Source organism: Miniopterus natalensis, chromosome 13 (genome assembly GCF_054644295.1).
Source record: "Miniopterus natalensis isolate mMinNat1 chromosome 13, mMinNat1.hap1, whole genome shotgun sequence".
Taxonomy (NCBI): domain Eukaryota; kingdom Metazoa; phylum Chordata; class Mammalia; order Chiroptera; family Miniopteridae; genus Miniopterus; species Miniopterus natalensis.
Genome location: NC_142093.1, coordinates 33,704,268 through 33,724,897, shown reverse-complemented (window position 1 = coordinate 33,724,897; position 20,630 = coordinate 33,704,268). Strand labels below are relative to the sequence as shown.

At 33.6% G+C, this 20,630-nt stretch overlaps 1 protein-coding gene across 1 annotated transcript in view; it reads right to left on the bottom strand.

The window, feature by feature from the left end:
- EHBP1 (EH domain binding protein 1) overlaps positions 1 to 20,630 on the bottom strand; it is a 272,093-nt gene that overhangs the window by 170,132 nt on the left and 81,331 nt on the right. The window contains exons 6-7 of the mRNA XM_087823592.1: positions 11,123 to 11,304; positions 8,375 to 8,514 (exon numbers count right to left, since the gene is read on the bottom strand). Coding sequence (XP_087679718.1) covers positions 8,375 to 8,514; positions 11,123 to 11,304 — 322 coding nt within the window. The remainder of the gene's footprint in view (positions 1 to 8,374; positions 8,515 to 11,122; positions 11,305 to 20,630) is intronic.

Genomic DNA, 20,630 nt, shown 5'->3' with positions numbered 1-20,630 from the left:
AGTAGTCTATTTTTAAAATACATAAACAAACAAAAATGTTGTTCTTTAACACTGTAAATCTAACTACCCATTATAAATTTACTTTGAACCAAATCACAGAATATACAGTGTAATAAGGTTGCCGTTTGTTTGTTGTTCAACAAATATTTATTCACCACACTGTGTCAAGTACTATGTTTGATACACAGGATGAAAAAAAGCAGACATGGTATTGTCCTCATGGAATTGTCCTTCTATAAAGACCGAAATTAATATTGAAACAGATAAGAAATGGCTACTAGAATATTAGATGGTCAGAAATATGTGTTATTTTTTAGATCTTTGAGCTAAATATGTATGAAAAGTTGATAAAGTTATTCATTTCCCTGGTTGGAATGAGAAAATACATTTTGCATGAATAAAATTGCTTGAGATAGCCAAAGTAAACCACAGAAAATAAGAAGCAAACACAATACCAACTAAACTCTTCATGTGAATTTGAATAAGAGCCGAATAGTCAGCCTTTACAAAGTGTCTTCTTCCATTTTATTCTGCCAATAGTTTTAAACCCACTCTGACTCTAACCTGGTCAATTCCTCAGTAGATAGAATTCATAAGTTAGATCCTCTACTTCATTGTAACTTTGTAATTTTAAGGAAAATATAATGGAGTGGAAGATCAGTGTTAAGTGACTACCAATGCATAATTGATTTTTTTGTTCATTATTAGTTGTGTATTTTTTAAAATTTGCAAATGACTTGTTTTTAACATTGAAAATATGAAAAAGTATTCATAATAACAGCTAATATTTATTGAGGAGTGGAAGGACATTACATATGTTATCAGAATTAATTCTCATAAATATCCTGAGGTATTATTTTAATATCCATATTTTATCATGTATGTTAGTATCACTTGCACTATATTCCTAGATGTGCAAGTACTTAGTTAAAACATTTTAAAATACTAAAAAATTTGCAGTTTTCTTTACACATTTTAATTATTTTATATTCTTAGATGTAATCTCAATGAAAGTAGAAATTAATCATGTATTTAAACATATAATGAGCACTGTAGAGAATACTGAAGAAACATTAGACTCGGTCCTTACATTGAAATAATTAACACTGTTTCAAAGAGTGTTAGGTACAACGTGTGCATTTATTTAAATACTATCAAGATGACTCTATTACATAACTAAATTATTTACATTATAATTTTTCTGAATGTTTAGAGTATTTCCTCCCTGTCATCATGCTTTTGGTAATATCTAAAAACAATGATGGTCATTTCCTCACTAACTAACCCAAAGCAATTTTTTCTTTCCATTCACTCCACTGATAAGTTTTCCTTCCTATCCTAGTTTTCCCTATTCATAGCTTAAATCCTTACTTAAATCCTAGAACTCTGCTTCTAGAACTTTCATATTAACAGGGAAAAGGTAATTTTAATGATCTGTATCAATGTTCCCTTTATTTGGTATTCAAATAAATGTTAATCCAAATCATAAAAAGAAGCAAACTCCAAAGAAATGCCATTTATCTATCTAATAAACATTTATTAAGTACCTATTATATGCCTGTAATGGTACCTGTGCTCATGGCTGTATATGTTTAAGGGACATATAGACTAGTAAAGCAATATGATAAATTACGTTATGATTGGGACATGCTTCACAGGCTATCATAGGCTATGTGAAACTAGACAAGAGGCTTTGAGCTCAGGAAGTCCTCCTGAACTTACTCAAATTTGAGCTAAAATGAGGCAAATAAGACATTATTATTAAAATAAAAGAGAATATGGAGGGTGCTGCAAGTGAGAACATGACATATTTGAGGAACTGCAAGTTGTTTTGGGCTTAAGATGCCAGGGATGGGAAATGGAATAAAATGAGGCTGACGAATGTTCTAACTTAACAAAAGTTCTTGTGACCAAACCAAAGAATGTGAACTTTACTCTGACAGCAGTGGGAATCCATTGAAAGATCAAATGTATATTTTAGAAACATCATTCCAGGAGCAACTTGATGGCAGCATTGAAAAACACAGCATAGGAAGGAAAAATAAGTAGTTCAACATCACCACTCCATGAGGAGAGGCACACAATTAATACTGCTAATTAGAGAATTAAGAAAGATTTGATGGTTAGTTTGATGCAGGGTATGGGGAAATGAATCAAGGATAAGTGCCAGATTTTTTTGTCTTGGGTGACTATGTAGATGGTAGTTCTAGCATGGGAATGGGGGCTATTCGGTTTGGGCATACCAACCCTGTGAAACTTCTCATGGAAATAATTCAAATGGCAGTTGCACATGTGGGTGTAATTTTGTTATGTATTTCTCCTTTTAAGAAACTATGTGTGTGTTTTTCTTAGAAATTTCCTACAGTGTTTTTTACATTCATAATCCAGGGGAAAAGTTTAAAAAAAAATTAAAAGATTTACAACAAAAATTTATTCCCAGTTTTTTTAATTTTTATTTTTAAGTGGGAAGCTTTCCCAGTAATATACTACCCTGAACAAAAAAATTCCCTGGACCAATATATTTATATAATACTTTATTACTTTTATTCAAGCTCTGTTTTGCCAAAAATGTACATGTCTGGAAAAGGCTAATAATGCTATGTTATATCACAAACAAATTTCTACCCTCGTGCTTTTCAAATTGAGGAATAAGCTCATGGTGAGCACATTTAGTCAATGTAACAGTGTGTCAATCTGAACTTGCTTCAGTTTTGGTGAGAATAAGAAAGAAAACTAAATTAGGGGCAGGCAACTGAAGCAAAGGGTCAAGTAATTTGAGACTCTTCTTTCCTGTTAGGAATGCAAAAGAAGATAGAAACTGACCACCAGAGATCATTACACTGAATTAAAAAAAGGGGGATGGAGGTGGTGGCATAAAGAGTGGGTAGCTTTTTCCTTTTAGGAAAGTCTGTAGTTGAATTAAAAGAAAAAAAATAAATTGCCTGAAACTGTAAGATACCTGCAAATCTTGCAGGATTATCACTCTTCTCGCCTAAGTATAACAACATTCAGTACAGGTATATCTCATTTTAAGATAATAACCCTTCAACTTCCTGGCAGAAACCAAGATCCAAAAGCTATTACCTTTCTCTCAGGCTTGAGCCCATAAACGATTTTTTAAAAATGTGTTTTTACTGATTTTAGAGAGAGAAGGGAGGGAGAAACATTGATTGGTTGCCTCCCATATGCACCCTGACTGGGGAATGAACCCGCAACCTGGGTATGTGCTGTGGCTGGGAATCGAACTGGCGACCTTCGGAAGATAATTAAAGACTACCTTAATAAATGGAGAGAGATTCTTTGTTCATATTTAGGTCTGTAATCTACCTTGAATTAATGTTTGTGTATGCTGAGAAGTAGGAATTGAGGCTCATTTTTTTCATCAGGACATCTGGATGTTTCAGCATCACTTGTTGAAAAGACTTCCTTTTCTTCACTGAATTATACTAATCTTTCATTGAAAATTAATTGACCAAATAAGTTTGGGTTTTTCGGGACTCTCTGTTTTGTTCCCTTAATCTAACTGTCATATGCCAACACCACACTATCTTGATTATTACAGCTTTAAGTAAATCTTGAGGTAAGGTAGTGTTAGAATAACAATTCCGTACTTTTTCAAGATTGTTTTGATTATTCAGGTCCTTTGCATTTCCAAATATATTTTAGATCAGCTTTTCAATTTCTACTTTTTTAAAAAAGCCTGGTAGGATTATGAATGATACTGAGTTGAATTATTGATTGACATGGATAGAAGTGACATCTTAACAACAGTGAGTTTTCTAATATATGAAAAAAGAATCCCTCTCCATTTATTAAGGTCTTCTTTAATTATCTTCAGTAATGTATTATATTTTCAGTGTAAAAGTTTTTTCACATCTTTTGTTAAATTTATTTCTAAGGCTATGTTATGTTTAGCCTCTATTATAAATGAAATTGTTTTATTAATTTCATTTTCCAAATGTTAGTTGTTCATATATAAAAATACAGATTTTCCTACATTGATCTTGTATCCTGTGCCCTGCTAGGATCTCCAGAATAATGTTGAATATAAGTGGTGAGAGCAAATATACTTGCCTTGTCCTCAATCTTAGGAGGAAAGTGTTCAGAGTTTCACCATTAAGTATGATGTTTCTGTAGCTTTCCATAGATGCTTTTATCAAAATGAAGAAATTCTCTTATAATAAAACTTTGCTGAAAAACTTAGTATTGAATTTTGTCAAATGTTCCTTTGAGATAATTATATGGTTTTAGTCCTTTATTCTGTTAATATAGTTAAACCAACCTTGCATTCCTAGGATAAATCCTCAGAAAATGCATATTGGTACTTAAAATATTATTTGTCTCAGGGCTCCTACCCTAAGTAAATATTGGAGAGCTTCTAACTTCTTCAGATCTCTCAATTCCATTCTGGCTCTGTGAGATGGGCTCTCAGTATCTGCAGAATTCTCTGTGTCTTGAAGGGAATGCTCAAGAAAGTTCAGTTGTCATTAGTACAAACAAAGCAGCATTAGAGTTTAAGAGTGAAATAGAAAGTAGGATAAATTTGTAAACTGTATCTCCTACCACTGCTACTATTCTCTGAGTTGACATACATTTGAGTTCTGTATACCAAGAGGAGCTACTCTTCTCTTCAGTCTCTCATTCTAGGGGCTCAAACTCTTTTTAAAAGGAGGTAGGTGTGGTGCTTTATAAACCTTTTAGCTCAAAAAATCAGAAATGACCCCATCTCTGTTACCACCCTACTTCCCAACCTTAACACCTAACAGGTGAAGTATTCCAGGAATTCTCATCCTTTACACAGACCTCCAGAATAGGTTTCCTTTTTTTTTTTTTTTTAAATCATAGTGTCCACAGAAATCCTATGATTTTGTTTATGATTCTCCTAGGTACTGGAGAGTAGATGCCCAGGAAAAAACTAGAAGCAAATTAATGGATGTATTCTCTAACCAGAGTCCCAAGTTTATTCTAAGCAGCTTCAAATTAAAGGAGGTGGACCTACTTATGCCCACTCACAGCCTTAGAATTAGGACATTTAATCTCAGAGGGCTGAGTTACACCATAATCAACTCTAGCTCCTCAAATATGAACTGTTATCTCCTCTACTACCACCTGTACTGTAAGATTATGTTCCTTGAAGTTAGCCAATATATCACTCTCTCTTCTTCCTCCAAAATTCTGCAGGAAAAAGATTAACAAACATTGGGCACATTACTTATGGTAAAAATGAATCCTGATTTATAAATTGCATCAGGATGGGAAGACTGGACTATATACATGATAGAAGCCATAGTGTGACCTTCTCTGATTGTAGAGACTCCTGTAACCGGGCATGTTCCTTACAGGGACCTGGGAAATTATGCTTATCAAACTGCTACAAAAGATATCAGCTCTTGTGCAACATGTAGATTCTAAGGTAATCCCTGCTGTTAACTATGTGGATCTTGTCCCCTTGTATTCAAGTTGTCATTTGAGTATAGAGGTCAAAGAATAGCACCTGGGCTACTGTGAGAACTCTAGTAAAAGATGAATGCTCTGCTGGCATGCTGTTTCCTGTCTAATATCCAAGTGAATCTAATGCTAAGTTTGGCCTACTTAGGCTGTATAGTTAAGCCTAAGAAGAATATTTGGTGATCTTTGCAACAACTATAAGGATACCAGGGGCCTTTCAGGTATCTCACAATATACGGTTTCCCCAATAATGTTTTGCTATAAACTGCTTCAGTTAAACCTGATTTTCTGAGCTGTGTTCAATAGAACTTTAACATTTATACAGGAGTCTTCCTCTTTCTCTCCCTGTTGTTGTGTGTTTATTCAACATGCATAACAAAGATGGCTGTATTACCAAATTTGGGTTCAAGCACTGTGAGGCTGCCATATAGATGGAGGTACAGATTATTTTGAAACCATGTATTTCTAATACTGGCTACAGTACTAGAAATTTTCATATTATTATAAAAGTAACCTTTTCATTAAAGGCTTTGCTTCTTTAACACCAAAATCTATCACTCTCACTACATTTCAGTGATTTTTTCCAACTCAGTTCAAAATTCCCCTGCCCATTCACTGGTGCTGCACTTCTGTAGAATGCATCTATACATGTAGCATCAATAAAAGATTCCTGCCTCAGAGCCAGTCCCAAAATGTTTCCAGTTAGCAGTAAATTCTGTCACAAACAGACAAGGGTAGAGACTTTTTATTAGTCCAAGCACAGATACCATGAATTTACTTTTACCATCTAGAAAAGACTGTAATTTCAGAAGATATGTTAATTACTATTGCCTTACAGCAATATTCCATAAGAAATCACTGACTACATGAATAGCCTCTAGATGTCAATCTAAGATATACACAAAATAATTGTAATAATCTGTTCCTTTAAGAAGTCTGCAACTTAGTTGGGTATTAAAATACCCATATAATTTTATTAATATAACATAATTGTATTTTCTTTATTTATATTATAATATAAAGATACAATATAGGCAGAATCTAAAATAATGGTTCCTTCCTTTAAAAAAACTGTGGCACAGTGGTTGAGCGCCAACCGGTGAACCAGGATATCATAGTTCAATTCCTGGTCAGGGCACATGCCTGGGTTGTAGGCTTGACCCCCAATAGGGGGCATGCAGGAGGTAGCTGATAGATGATTCTCTCTTATCAATTGGTATTTCTATCTCTCTCCCCCTCCCTCTCTCTGAAATCAATAAAAACATATTAAAATTAAAAGAACTGTGTCAACAACTTGAAAGCTGAAAGGATGAGTGAATTTAAGCTGTGCCGAAGTTATCACCACTTTAGTTGATAAATAAAAATATCCACATACTTTATTTGTACCATATTTATAAAACATTCATTTTGCTTACTCTTCAGCTATTATTTTAACATTACTGCTGTTAAATTTTAATTTATTTTTTATTATCTTAAAACTACTTTTCCTCAAACATTTTTATAGTAGTAGTACTGGTGCTTAAAAAATTCCTGAAAGTTAATAACTTTGAAATGGAGTTTACATGTGCTAAAAAAATGCAACTAAGGAAGCCAAACAACTGCCATAACATGCTGTACTATTTAAGTGACTGTACTCTGCAAATATAATAGAAAATGTTGAGAAGGGGAAAATGCAACATCAAAGCAAAAATATGTTATAATAATTGTGGATTTATTGACTTAGAATGCATCTACGGTTCCCACTAACCTTTGCTCCTTCAACATGCATATTTTACATTCATTACTTTTGGAAAATAAGTCTTGAATTATTTAAGGTTTGAATTATGTGCCACCCTCAGATCCCATTCCTTCCATAAAATGGGACACTACCCTGTATAAAGCAGTACATGATTAAAGGTCAAAATGAATGCAATAAGGTAATAAGCCAGAATGGTCAATATGGGCTACAATAAGAGAGGGAAGCCCCAATTTACTCATTTATGGCCTTTCAGTTAACATATATTAAATTCTCAATATGTTCTAGAGAATGTGCTAGAAGCTGGAGATGAAAAAATGATTAGAACACAGTATTTCATAATATAGGGGAAAGAAATATATAAATAGTAGTAGCATTCTAAAGAAATTTTAGATTATCACAAGTTACATTAAACCAATTTCTTCAATTAGGATTGGAGAATTTTAGGCTTTCTAAAAGAAAGTTAATCCTTTGGCAGAAATTTTAGAAAATAAGGTATATGTGTACGTTTAATAACACGGTTGCTATGATATGAATGTTTGTGTCCCCCAAAAATTCATATGTTGAAATCCTAATTCCCAATGTGATAGTATTAAGAGATGGAGCCTTTGGGAGGTGATTAGGTCATGAGGGTGGAGCCCTCATGAATGAGATTAATGCCCTTATAGAAAAGGCCCAAAAGAACAACCCTGCCCCATTCTACCATAGGAGGAATACAATAAGGAGTCTATGACCCAGAAGAGGGGCCTCACATGATCATGCCAACACCCTGATCTCAGACTTCCAAGCCTCCAGAGCTGTGGGAAATAAATTTTTGCTGTTTATAAGCTAACCAGTCTATTGTATTTTGTTACAACAGACCAAATGAACTAAGACAAAAATAATAACAGATTTCAGCAGTTTAACATCCAGTCCAAGTTTAGCTGAGAAAGCATAAAACTTTTCTGGAACTACTAATTATAGTATAAGGCAGCCTAAATATGTTCAAACTTATTTTGTCAACATACAAATGAATCCTCTATTACCAGCAGCACGCAAAGTTTTGAGAGAGCTAAATGGGATACTACATTACAAAAGCTTAAGAAAAAAAAATACCTTCTTAGTGAAACTGTTTTTACCTGGGAAATAAAAATGAGTTTTAAACTTTACTAAAAAAAGATAAACTTACAGCTTAATGCTCATAAAACCAACCTGTAATTTTTGCTGCCTTTTCCTCTTGGTTCACTCTGTTCTCATCATCTTCCTCATTATCTTCTTCAAAGTCATCTAAATTCCCAATGTCCGCCTGCTTCATACTCATCAAACTAGCCAAACTTTGCATGTCTTCGTCTCTACATCAATGATTTATAATATAATACACAGTTCATTAAATGACATTGCTTGAAAAAGAATTGTTTAAGAAAATATTAATATAATCCTTATCTGTACATTAAGCTTTTTTAAACAATTGTGCAATACTATTGAAAACCCTAAATAAATACTCATTTTTTAAATTTTAAACAGCATGTTTAATTAGTAAAACACAAACAGGATTAAAGACTAACTGGATAGGAGTTAGTTTAATTCTGTGCTGCAGACATATATAGAAGACTAAAATTTTCTTTATGGGATTAAAGTATGGTTTCTTAATCATGAAGTCTGTAAACAAAAACTCGTTTCACAAAACAGTGAGATAGTTGGCAAATCTGAGATATAGATTTTAAAATACTTAAATTTTCATAAGGAATTAAAATAGAAATTCTTAATTTGAAATCCATGAACCTTTCTGGTTTTGTGAATTGGAGAAAAAGTAGTAGTAAGGCTCTATAAATTATATTTAAATCTTATTTAAAGGTGCATTTTTCTTTCTCAAAGGGGGTATAACTCCCCAAAAGTTAAAGAACTAATGTAATATAAAAAGCATCTTAAAACAAAGTCTAGCCTTTTTAAGAATTACAAGATGGAAAATGACCTCGGTTGATTATAAGTTAAATATCATATAGCTGATAAAATGCAAAAATGGTTTTACACTGAAGTATTTAAAATATAAATTTATAAAGTTTACATTAGAATATGAATAGAAATTAAAAAGAAAAAAGTTACATTAAATACTCTAAACATCAAATAATTTGTTTTCTTGATCTATCATTTTCACCTTAAATTTCAAACAAACCACAATGAATGAAACATATGTCTAACATGTCATATACAAACTAAATTTCAATCAGGTATACTTCCTCAAAACTCAGAAAGCGAAATTAAAACAGTTTCTCATGTCAGCATGATATAATAAAAAAACAAAACAAAAAATAGTTTCTTTTGTAAATATTTACTTTTCTAAATATAATATGACTTTGCAGACTAAACTGGTTTTTGAAATTCTTTGCATTGTGTCTCATATAAGCTTAGAATTAAAATCATTTCCCCCTTTTAAAATAAGTTAGTAACATAAAGTCTGCATGAACATAAAAAGCTGTGTTACACTATATAAAATGCCTTACAAGTTGTTCACCTATCAATGGGGGATAATGTCAAGATATAACATTATTCTTAAAATGCTAACCTGCTTAATTTTACCTCTTTAATTTCCTCATATTTCAACCCTGAACATTTTTCTTTGGGAAAGGTAAGGCGGCAAGAAATGAGGAGGTGGAGAGGGAATTTAGGGTGTTTGAGAAAATTCTTCACTCAGACTGCGATACTCGGTTTGACTGAATTTCCTCTCACCCATATTCCTGAGAATGGTACTGACTCACTCACTGCTTCTGCCCAGTGGAAAGGAGTCCACCTTCAAAAGATCTTCTCTAATTTTGTTTTCTCTCTTCCTCCTCTGTTTCCTTACCTTTCATTTTGGCTTGGACTTCAGGGTAGGTCTTTATTTTTCATTTCTCATTATTTAAGTCTACAATTTAAGGTCCTGAGATGAAAGACAAATTGTTTCCATTCTGCACTGTCTCTCTACCACACTCAATTAGAAGCAGTCTTTCCAGAGAAGAGGCTTACTGTTATCTACCAAGTCATTTGAAGCCCTGTAGATGAGTGCGAAACATCTCATTCTGACGCACAGTATTCAGTTTAATCAGTCAAGTAGACATGGCCAATTATAGTAACCACATTTCACTAAGTCAAATAGGTTCAGAAGTGTGATTCAGATTGAACTGTTTATAGCTGCCTTCTTCCCTTCACCTTTTAAGCCTAGGAATAGAATTTACATTTCTTCTTTCCCTGAATCTTCCATTCCAAACAGGTACTAACCGTTTCACAATACCCAAAACATGCACTTACCTATGACTTGACTATATGCAAAACCAGAGTGAAGGCTACTTTTTTTTTTAACCTGTTCTAGGTATGTTCGCCTCATTTTATCCAGTTATGCTGTTAAGTCTTCTAGGGGACTAGAACTGGGTATAGAAATTATCTTTGTGCAATGCCTATTCAGTGCTTTAGAAGTGATTTTTGAAAAGAACAGTGATTATAACAGTTTGGCTAACTGTACCTTGCCATACAATTTTTAGAAGGCTGAGCCAAAGAACATGAATTGGCAAAAGTTCCTTTAATTCTTTCATCACTCTCATCCTAAACTTTTCATTTTGGGTTTCTCTCACATCTCAGCTGAATCAAACAGCTCCACAAACTGAACTGCCTGTATTTCAGAGTACAACCACTTATACTGAAGACACTAAAATATAAAACAAACATGTATAATATCCTATAATATATATACAATTTAAAATTTGAAACTTGCTGTAATCACTATTATATTATTGTTCATTCACTAGAGTCAAAAGAGGCTATAAATAATAAGTTCATTTAATTCAGCCTCTGAAACAAAGAATGGCAAGAATGATTGGTATGTGGTAGGATGTTCTCAACTGTTGCCAATCTACTGAGTCAAAAGCTATTTACCAACAGTGTTTCAAAACATACTCTGAAGCAACTTTTTTGACAAAAGAAACTTACGTGGCTTTTCCTTCCCGGAGGAAAATGCAAGATAATGAAAACTGGAGAGTGGCAGATACAACTTTTTTAGACAATGGCTTGAATTTTAACTTGACATCAGTTTGAGTTGGCATAGGGCTTGCATACTGTTTCATGTTGATGCTACTAGTAGCAAGAGCTTTCCTTCGACCAGAAGGGGATTCCTGGAAGATAAAAAAATAATTATGTAACTTGGAGTTATTTACTTTATAGTCAAAGATTTTAAAATACGATTTTAATATGATTAAATAACAACTGAGACTTTCTTCTCCAATGAATTCCTATAACACAATCATGAAATAAAATTGTGCTGAGGTTATATCAGAACTTTTATATATTTAAGGAAGATATAAAACTGGAGAGAGCTGGCCCAGGCAGAAATAGGGGAAGACTTGAACAACTCTCAATAACTCAGGAAAGGAAAAGCAAGGAATAACTAGGACGGAAAGTCTCCAGGGCTCCTGTAAAAGTTCAGGGTTAGGTATCAAAGTTCTCAATAATTGTTTTCCTTCCTTTGATTATATTTAATGTAACCTGTTTACATTATAATATAAATGTAATGACATTAGGTAACCTTTTTGAATGCCTACTATTTTTTATAAAACACTCAGCCTTGGTAGCATTCTACCTCATTCTGCCTACAAATACTGAATTCTATCTATCCCATACTTTGAGCCTTATTTCTTCCTGGGGCCTTTTCTAATCACTCCAGTCTATAGTTCTCTTTTCTAAGATCACATATATCAGGAAGAAACAGCTGGTTTCTCTGATCCTATGCCAGTGGCAGACACTTGTAAGCAACCTCAAAAGATTTCAAAATTCTTCTCCAAACAGCTATTGTCAATTCATCAGAAATAGAACATAAAATGAGACCTATTTGCTATCAAAGGTATTTAAGATTCCATTAATAAACTATCTTGTTTCAAAATTATCCTTTACAGAATAACAGCAGAGGAGAACAATGATACAGGACAACAAAATAATGACTGGGCATTAAGTATGAAGAAGACAAGATGTCAATTCCGGAGAAATGTTATAATAAATAAGACATAATAAGCCCTAATTATGTGTTCTAGTGGTAAGGGAAATTTTTATTTTTTAAGTTAAATTTATTAGGGCAGCATTGGTTAAAAGATCGATCACACGGTAAATTTTAGAAGGGCAATTTGTAAGTAATGCAAATCAGAGGTCATATACCATCATTAATGTAAACCAGAAGTCATAAATGAGCATTCCTTAGAGTTTATTGATCTGAGAGTTCAGACCTAAAATAAGGCCTAATTTCCAAACTCTGAGTAATTTAGTAAACTTGAGCCTTAATAATCTTCCCTATAAAATAAGGAGACTAAACAACTCCATTCAAGCTCTACATTGGTTTTCTATAAAATTACTCAATTTTCCAACCAAGGCAGGAAAAACTACTATTAACATTTGAATTATTTAATAAATATTTATTTGCCCTATGATTTATAAACTTGTCTAAAATTAGGATATACTAATTTAATCAAAACACTGAAACAGCCTTTTTTTTAAAAAATTGACATTTCTGCCAACAGAATGAGTAAAAATGTAATATAGCATCCCTAAAGAATACCTTGTTTCAAAATGTGCTCTTATCTGTCAGATTACGCACAGCAATATTATACAGAACTATTAGTGCATGTAGATACCTTATGAATGAATTTCAAAAACGCATCAAGCACTTGAGAAGGATTTAAGCTCTCTCAGAAGAAATACTTAAGAATATGCAAATACCCTCAACTGAATCAAGTTGAACAGATGTGACTATTCCAAATAATACAAGTGTTCTTTCCCTGGTCGTTACTTGTCAATCAAAGAATAAGATTAAGGTCCAAGGTTCTGACAATGTGCAAAATGAAAAAGTACAATCAGGGAGTATCAACTGATTAGTGATATGAACAATAATCTCTTATTGTACTTTTCGAATAGCTAACAACTTCTACATATAATAAAGGACTTAAAGCCTCTGTTTTGAAAGCATGACAAAGTGCTACATATTATTTTCAGATTTTGCTAAATATCTGTTTCAGAAAGTATGACATTGATCCCTAATAGTAATTATCTAATTTTATAAACAAATAATAAAACTATAAAAATTAAGATAACTTGGAAATGCACATACTTTTGAAAGCCCAGTTTAAGGATGATTCCTGCAAAATCTAGATTCTTGATAATTAACATTCTGTCAATTTCATTTTTTAGATAAAAATTACACAGAAAAGGTTTTCTGCTAAACTTAGGGAATTTTTAAGTATTTGGTAAACTCTTGTCTCTGAAAAAACAGAAAGTAAAGTTACTAAATTCTAAACACAATTAGCTATACTACTTAATTAAAAATAATCAGTTGCTACAAAACAAAAACAGCCCTTTATAAAGTATGGGCAGGTAAGCAGTATAGAGCTATTTCGAGTTTACAATATCCACTCCTAATATTATCACAGGAACTCACTAAAATTTGTGTCCTGGAAAAAAGGGGTCTGAATGGTGTTTCTACTAATTCTTCACCTAGCTCAGACAGTTTTCCTTTTTAAAATTAGCTATCGCATAGAAAGTAAACATAAAAAAGAAGAGTAATGAGAAAAACATGAGAATCTTTCACAGCTCTAACGGCAGCTCCACGAATCTTCACTTTTTATAAATAGGCCAAATCTGTAGCCACCCAAGATTGGTATCACTGCTATCAACAGTTCAATGAGTTAACTGATTGCATTACTGTATGAGCACATCTTGTGCACCCTTTCATCCTCTTTAAAGAAGGGTCAGCCAGGCTGAGAAAGTTTAGAAAGACTATTATTGATGTCAGAGTCCTGCTATTTCATATGGCACGTAGGTCAGACAAGAGGACAGAAATAAGAGAAAAATAGTAAGAAAAAATTTTAGAGAAAGTTAGATGACAAAAGTCAATAAGAAGTGAGTGTTTACATATGTGTGGGACTCAGTTTCTGCCTCTGGTCCCATGTTTATACATGTGTTTGTATATGAATTAGGCAGTACTTTGGGAATTACTTCAAAATCCCTAGAGCAGTTCTTCAACTTTAGGGTTTATTTAAAAACAAAAATAAAACTAGTAGAGCTGGTTAAAAATTTAGATGCCTATCTCCCACTCCTAGAGATCCTAAATTAGTAAAACTAGGGATGGACCCTGCATTTTCAAAAAATGTTAGGTGCTTCCCCTCCCCACTACCTTCCCACCCCTCCCACACACACACACATGAAAACCACTAATAACCAGGTGATTCTGATCTAGTTAGTCTAAAATCACACTTTCAGCCCTGGCCAGGTAGCTCAATTGGTTAGAGCGTCATCCTAATGCGCCAAGGTTGGGGGTTCAGTCCCCAGTAGGGCACATACAAGAATCAACCAATGAATGCATAAATAAGTGGAACAACAAATTGATGTTTCCCTCTCTCTCTCTCTCTCTCTCATACACACACACACACACGAAATCAATAAATTAAAAATAAATAAAATCATACTTTCAGAAATACTTCCCCCTAAGGAAGCTCTTATGTAACATTATTTTACTTAAGAAATCTCACTCTCACTTTTTATATGTTTTCTCATTGTTATAAGAAAGAATTAACCTGTATATTTCCATTTCTTTGAAATCCAACATATTGTATGTGGCACCAGGACTTTATTCACTGATTTATCTTTGGCATATTTCTTCATGTATCTGAACCTCAGTTTCACACTCTCAGATTGGCAAATATTTTTAAATGTTGGATGATACCAAGTGTTAATAAGAATAATGCAAACTGTCTTACATTGCAAGAGAGAATTTCAACTGATCAGCCACTTTGGAGGGCAATTTGACATTACCTTGTAAAGTTGAACTCATGCATACCTTACAACTCAGCAATTACAACTCAGCAATTCCCATCCTAGAAATATGTCCTAAAGAAATTCTTGGAACAACATACGAAAATACCTACTAGGCGTTTAACAAATAATATTTATTAATATTTATGGGCCATTAAACCTGATTTACTACACTAATATTACAAATAGTCTATCCAGAATCACCAATCTGGAAATGAGGAAAATAAATGTAGAACACAATGAGGATGTTTGCTTTAGTTACTACAGTAATGTAACAGTGTAGTTATCAAAATTTATGCATGCCCCCCCCCCCACATTCTTGCTAGACTTGAAATAAATTCTCCACCTCAATATGTTCTCACTGCTCTTCAGGTGGTTACAAGCAATAGGTGAATAAATGTTTCCTCTGTACAGTATAAAACAAAAAAGATTTTATAATAACAAATAAGGAATTAACTGATTATAAAAATACATTCTCATGAGGCTTGAGAATTTTTAAACATTGTAGATTTTACCAAAAAAAGCATGTAGCCAATTTTGCCACTCCCCTCTCCCCCGCCAAAACACTAACAAAATGATATATAACAATGGTAGCAAGCAATGTAGTTAAATAGCTTATTCTTTTTTTCATATTATGAGAAGTTGGAGGAGACATCTCTTGTCCAAATTATTCAAGTTAGGGTGTTCTTACAGAATAGTTCATTGTATGATGTGTCATTTACTATGGATCCCAAGATAAATACAATATAATGCCTCTCCTATTAAAATTTTTGACTTTGTGTACCTTTTAATATGTTACATAAAATAAACCACATACTAGAAATTCAACTTTCTCTCCCATGTAAAAAGACTGGAGGAGTAGGGGGGGGGGAAACGTACTTAGATTTTATGATTTGTTACATCTTTATTACATAGACTTTTCTCTTAAAAAAATCTATCATGTAATAACACATTATTGGGTCTTTTACAAGATACTGAAAATTAAACTAATGGCATTATTTTTTGAATTTTTAAAAAATTTTGTGAAATATATCACACATACTAATGTATAAAACATGTAAATACTATTTAACAAATAATAAAATTAATATCCTGTACCCAACATCCAGCTTAAGAAACAGAACACTACCAGTATCTTAAATTCCTTGCATCACCTCACTAATTGCATCCCTTCCATTCCTTCCTCCAGAGATGACTGGCACCTTGAATCTTAGAGTACTACCTATTTATGCATCCCTAAAGAATATATTGCTGATGAATAAACAAAATGTGGTATATCTATATAATGAAATATTATTCAGCCTTAAAAGTAATGAAATTCTGACACATGTTACATCATGGATGAACCTTGAGGACATTACACTAAGTGAAATAAACCAGACACAGAAGGGCAGATATTGTAGGATTCCACTTATATGAGGAACAGGCAAATATATAGAGACAGAAAGTAGAATAAAGGTTATCAGGCACTGGGGGGAGAGGAGATGGAGAGTTATTGTTTAATGGATAGAGAGTTTCTGTTAGTGATGATGAAAAAGTTCCAGGAACAGAGAGTGGTGATGGTTATACAACACTGTGAGTATACTTAATGCCAACTGCACTGTACACTTAAAAATGTTTTAAAATGGTACATTTCATGTTATATATATGTCTTACCACAATAAAAAGTAAAAAAATAATATATTGTCAAGTTTTACATGTTTTTTAACTTCATAAATAAGTTTTGTGACTTATATTCAATATCAAGTTCTTGATATGTACAGATGTAATTAAATTTCACTGCATGATATTAAATAAATATTTTACAATTTCCCCATCCATTTTAATGATAATTGACATGTAGATTGTTTGCAGATTTATTTGAAATTAATAAAGCTTCTATTATGTGTGTGTGTGTGTGTGTGTGTGTGTGTGTGTGTGTGTGTGTGTATACACATATATTGGTTAATCCTCACCCGAGGATATTTTTTCCATTGATTTTTAGAGAGAGTGGAAGGAAGGGAGGGAGGGGGGAGAGGAAGACAGAAACATCGATATTAGAGAGACACATTGATTGATTGCCTCTGGCATGCCCCCGGCAGGGGCCAGGGATAGAACCTACAATCCATGTACCCGCCCTTGACCAGGAATCAAACCGGCAATCCTTTGGTGAGCTGACTGCTGAACCACACCAGCCAGGGCTGAAAAAATGTTCAACGTTGCTAATCATCAGAGGGATGCAAATTAAAACCACAATGAGGTATTACTTCACACCTGCAAGAATGCTACCATCAACAAATCAACAATTGACATGTGCTGGCGAGGGTGTGGAGAAAGGGGAACCCCTGGTACACTGCTGGTGGGAATGCAGACTGGTGCAGCCACTATGGAAAACAGTATGGAGGTTCCTCAAAAAATTAAAAATGGAGCTGCCTTTTGACGCAGGGATCCCACTTCTAGGAATATATCCTAAGAATCCTGAAACACTAATTAGAATAAATATATACACTCCTATGTTCATAGCACCACAATTTACAATAGCTAAGATCTGGAAACAGCCCAAGTGCCCATCAGTAGATGAGTGGACAAAAAAGCTGTGGGACATTTACCTCATGGAATACTATGCAGCTGTAAAGAAGAAGGATCTCGTACCCTTTGGGGCAGCATGGATGGACCTGGAGAATATTATGCTAAGTGAAATAAGCCAGGCAGAGAAAGACAAATATCACATGATCTCACTTATATGTGGAACCTAAAGAACATAATAAACTGATGAACAGAAATGATTCAATGACATGGAAGCATGGATCAGACTGATGAATCTCCGAGGGATGGAGGAGGGCAGGTGGATGGAGGGTGAGAGATTAACCAAAGAACTTACATGCATATAAGCATAACCCAAGGGCACGGACAATGATGTGGTGAGGGACTGGGGAGGGGGGTGGGATGGAGTGGAATAGGTTAATGGGGAGAAAAAGGGACATCTGTAATATTTGAACAAAAATTTTTTAAAAATATACTACTCTTTATAAAATTTCTATTATTACTGAATTGTATCAAATGTTTTTTTCTTTATCTTTTTTGGGATAATTTAAGACTTTTTAGCCTTCAACATATTATAGCAAATTAAAGCAATTCTACATTCTTGTGGAACACTGAAAAAACATCCAAAGTTACCTACCTGAGCCTCTTCTTTTGGGGAAGAGTTTTAATTACTAATAGAATTTATTTAATGATTATAGAAATATTCAGGTGTATAACGTCTCCCTATTTCAGTTTAGATAATATTCCCCACTCAGAATTTATATATTTCATCCAAGATTTGAAATTTAAAATGTGAAATCAAAGTGTCATAAACCTATTTAAAGTATATTTTTATTATTTTAATCTGCAGAATCTATAGTGTTGTACATTTCTTTACTCTCAATATTATTTGTGCCTTCTCTCTTTTGTTCCTAAATCTTGCTATAAACTATCCATTTCATTGGGCTTTCCAAATCAATAATTTAGTGAATGAGTTTTCCATTTCAATAGTTTCTGCTCATCTTTATCATTTCCTTCCCTCTACTTTGCTTGGTTATATTCTGATCTAGGCCCTGAATTCTGAGCATTTCTTCTTTCCTGATGTAAGCATTTAAGACTATATACTTCTCTAAGGACTGTAGTTAAATATTTTGTAACTTTTCAGTACAACTTCTTTGACTCACAAGGTATTTAAAAACTTTTTTTTTTTTTTTTAACCTATGAGGAGTTTTCCTACTTACCTTTATGTAGTGTAATTGATTACTATTTAATTGATTTGTGGTCACAAATAGTGGTCTATATAATGTCAATCCTTCAAAATGTATTGAGATAAGCTGAGCCTAACTGATAATTTTCTTAAGTGTTCGATGGGTCCATAAAAAGCATTTAACTAGTGTGCATACACTGCTGTCCCTTTTAAAACAGGATTATTTTTACGCAAAATCACCTATGGCACCAAATCACCGTATTTCCTATGTAAGAAGGACAAGAAGAGCAGTAGACAGTTCAAATGCAAGGTCAAAGAACATTTCAAAAGCACACAAATCAACGGATAAATAAGTAAAAGAATTGAGAAGCTTCTCACAGTCTTCTTCACAGGCTCCTGCTTCTCTTCTTGCTTCTGACATAATAACACCCTTGTATTTTAGAACTCTCTCTTGTAAACAGCATATAGCCAGAAACAATTTTAATACCCATTCTATAATCCGTTTTAGCTGGAAAGTTTAGATCAATAGTTCTCAAATGTTTTTATCTCAAGAACATTTTATATGCTTTAATTGAGAATTACAGAGAGCTTTTGTTTAGGTGGGTTATTATACCTATTAACATTTGCCCTATTAAAAATTAAATATTAAAAAATTAAAATTAAACATAAAAAATGTACAACCTGGCCAGGCGTGGCTCAGCGGTTGAGCGTCGACCTAGGATCCAGGTGATTGGGGTTTGATTCCTGGTCAGGGCACATGCCTAGGTTGTGGCCTCGATCCCCAGTCGGGGGTGTGCAGGAGGCAGCCAGTCAATGACTCTCTCATCATTGATGTTTCTATCTCTCTCCCTCTCCTTTCCTCTCTCTGAAATCAATAAAGATATATTTTTTTAAATGTATAAATATTTAATTCATGCAAACATAAGTAATAAACTCATATGCTAATATCACTCACCAGAACGGAACATTTGTTACTAAGGATGAACCTATATTGACAAAACATGATCACCCGAAGTCCACTGTTTATCTTAGGAGTCACTCATGGTGCTGTACATTCATTGATTTGGACAAATGTATAACGATATGTATCCATCATTGTCATATCATACAGAGTATTTCACTGCTCTAAAAATTCTGTGTTCCACCCGCTCATCTCCCCCACTCCCCAACCACTGATCTTTTTACTGTTTCCATAGTTCTGCCTTTCCCAGAATGTCATATAGTTGGAATCTATAGTATGTAGCCTTTTCAGATTGGCTTCTTTCATTTAGTAACATGTATGTAAGGTTCCTCTATGCCTTTCACGGCTTGATAGGTCTTTTTTTCCTAGTACTAAATAATATTCCATTGTCTGGATATACCACAGTTTCCCATCCAGCTACTGAAGGATATCTTGGTTGCTTCCAAGTTACAGCAAGTATGAATAAAGCTGCTATAAACATCCCTGTGCAGGTTTTTGTGTGAGCAAGGGTTTTTACTTCATTTGGGTAAATACCAGAGTATGATTACTGAATCATACAGTAAGAGCATGTTTATAAGAAACAGCAATACTATCTTCCAAAGTGGCTGTACCAGTTTGTATTCCCACCAGCAACTTATAAGAATGTCTGTTGCTCCACATCCTCACCAGCACTAGATGTTGCCAAGTTGCAAATTTTGGCCATTCTAATAAGTGTGTAGTGGTACTGTCCTTGATGTGGAGCATCTTTTGATATGCCTAATTGCCATCTGCATGTCTTCTGGGGTGAGGTGTCTCTTAAAGTTTTTGTCCCATATTTTTAAATCAAGTTGATTTCTTACTGTTAAATTTAAAGAGTTTTTTGTATATTTAAAAGTTATCAGATGTGTCTTTTGCAAATTTCTTCTCGAAGTCTGTAGCTTGTCTTCTTATTCTCTTTCACAAAGCAGAAACTTTTAATTTAAATTAAGTCCAGCTTA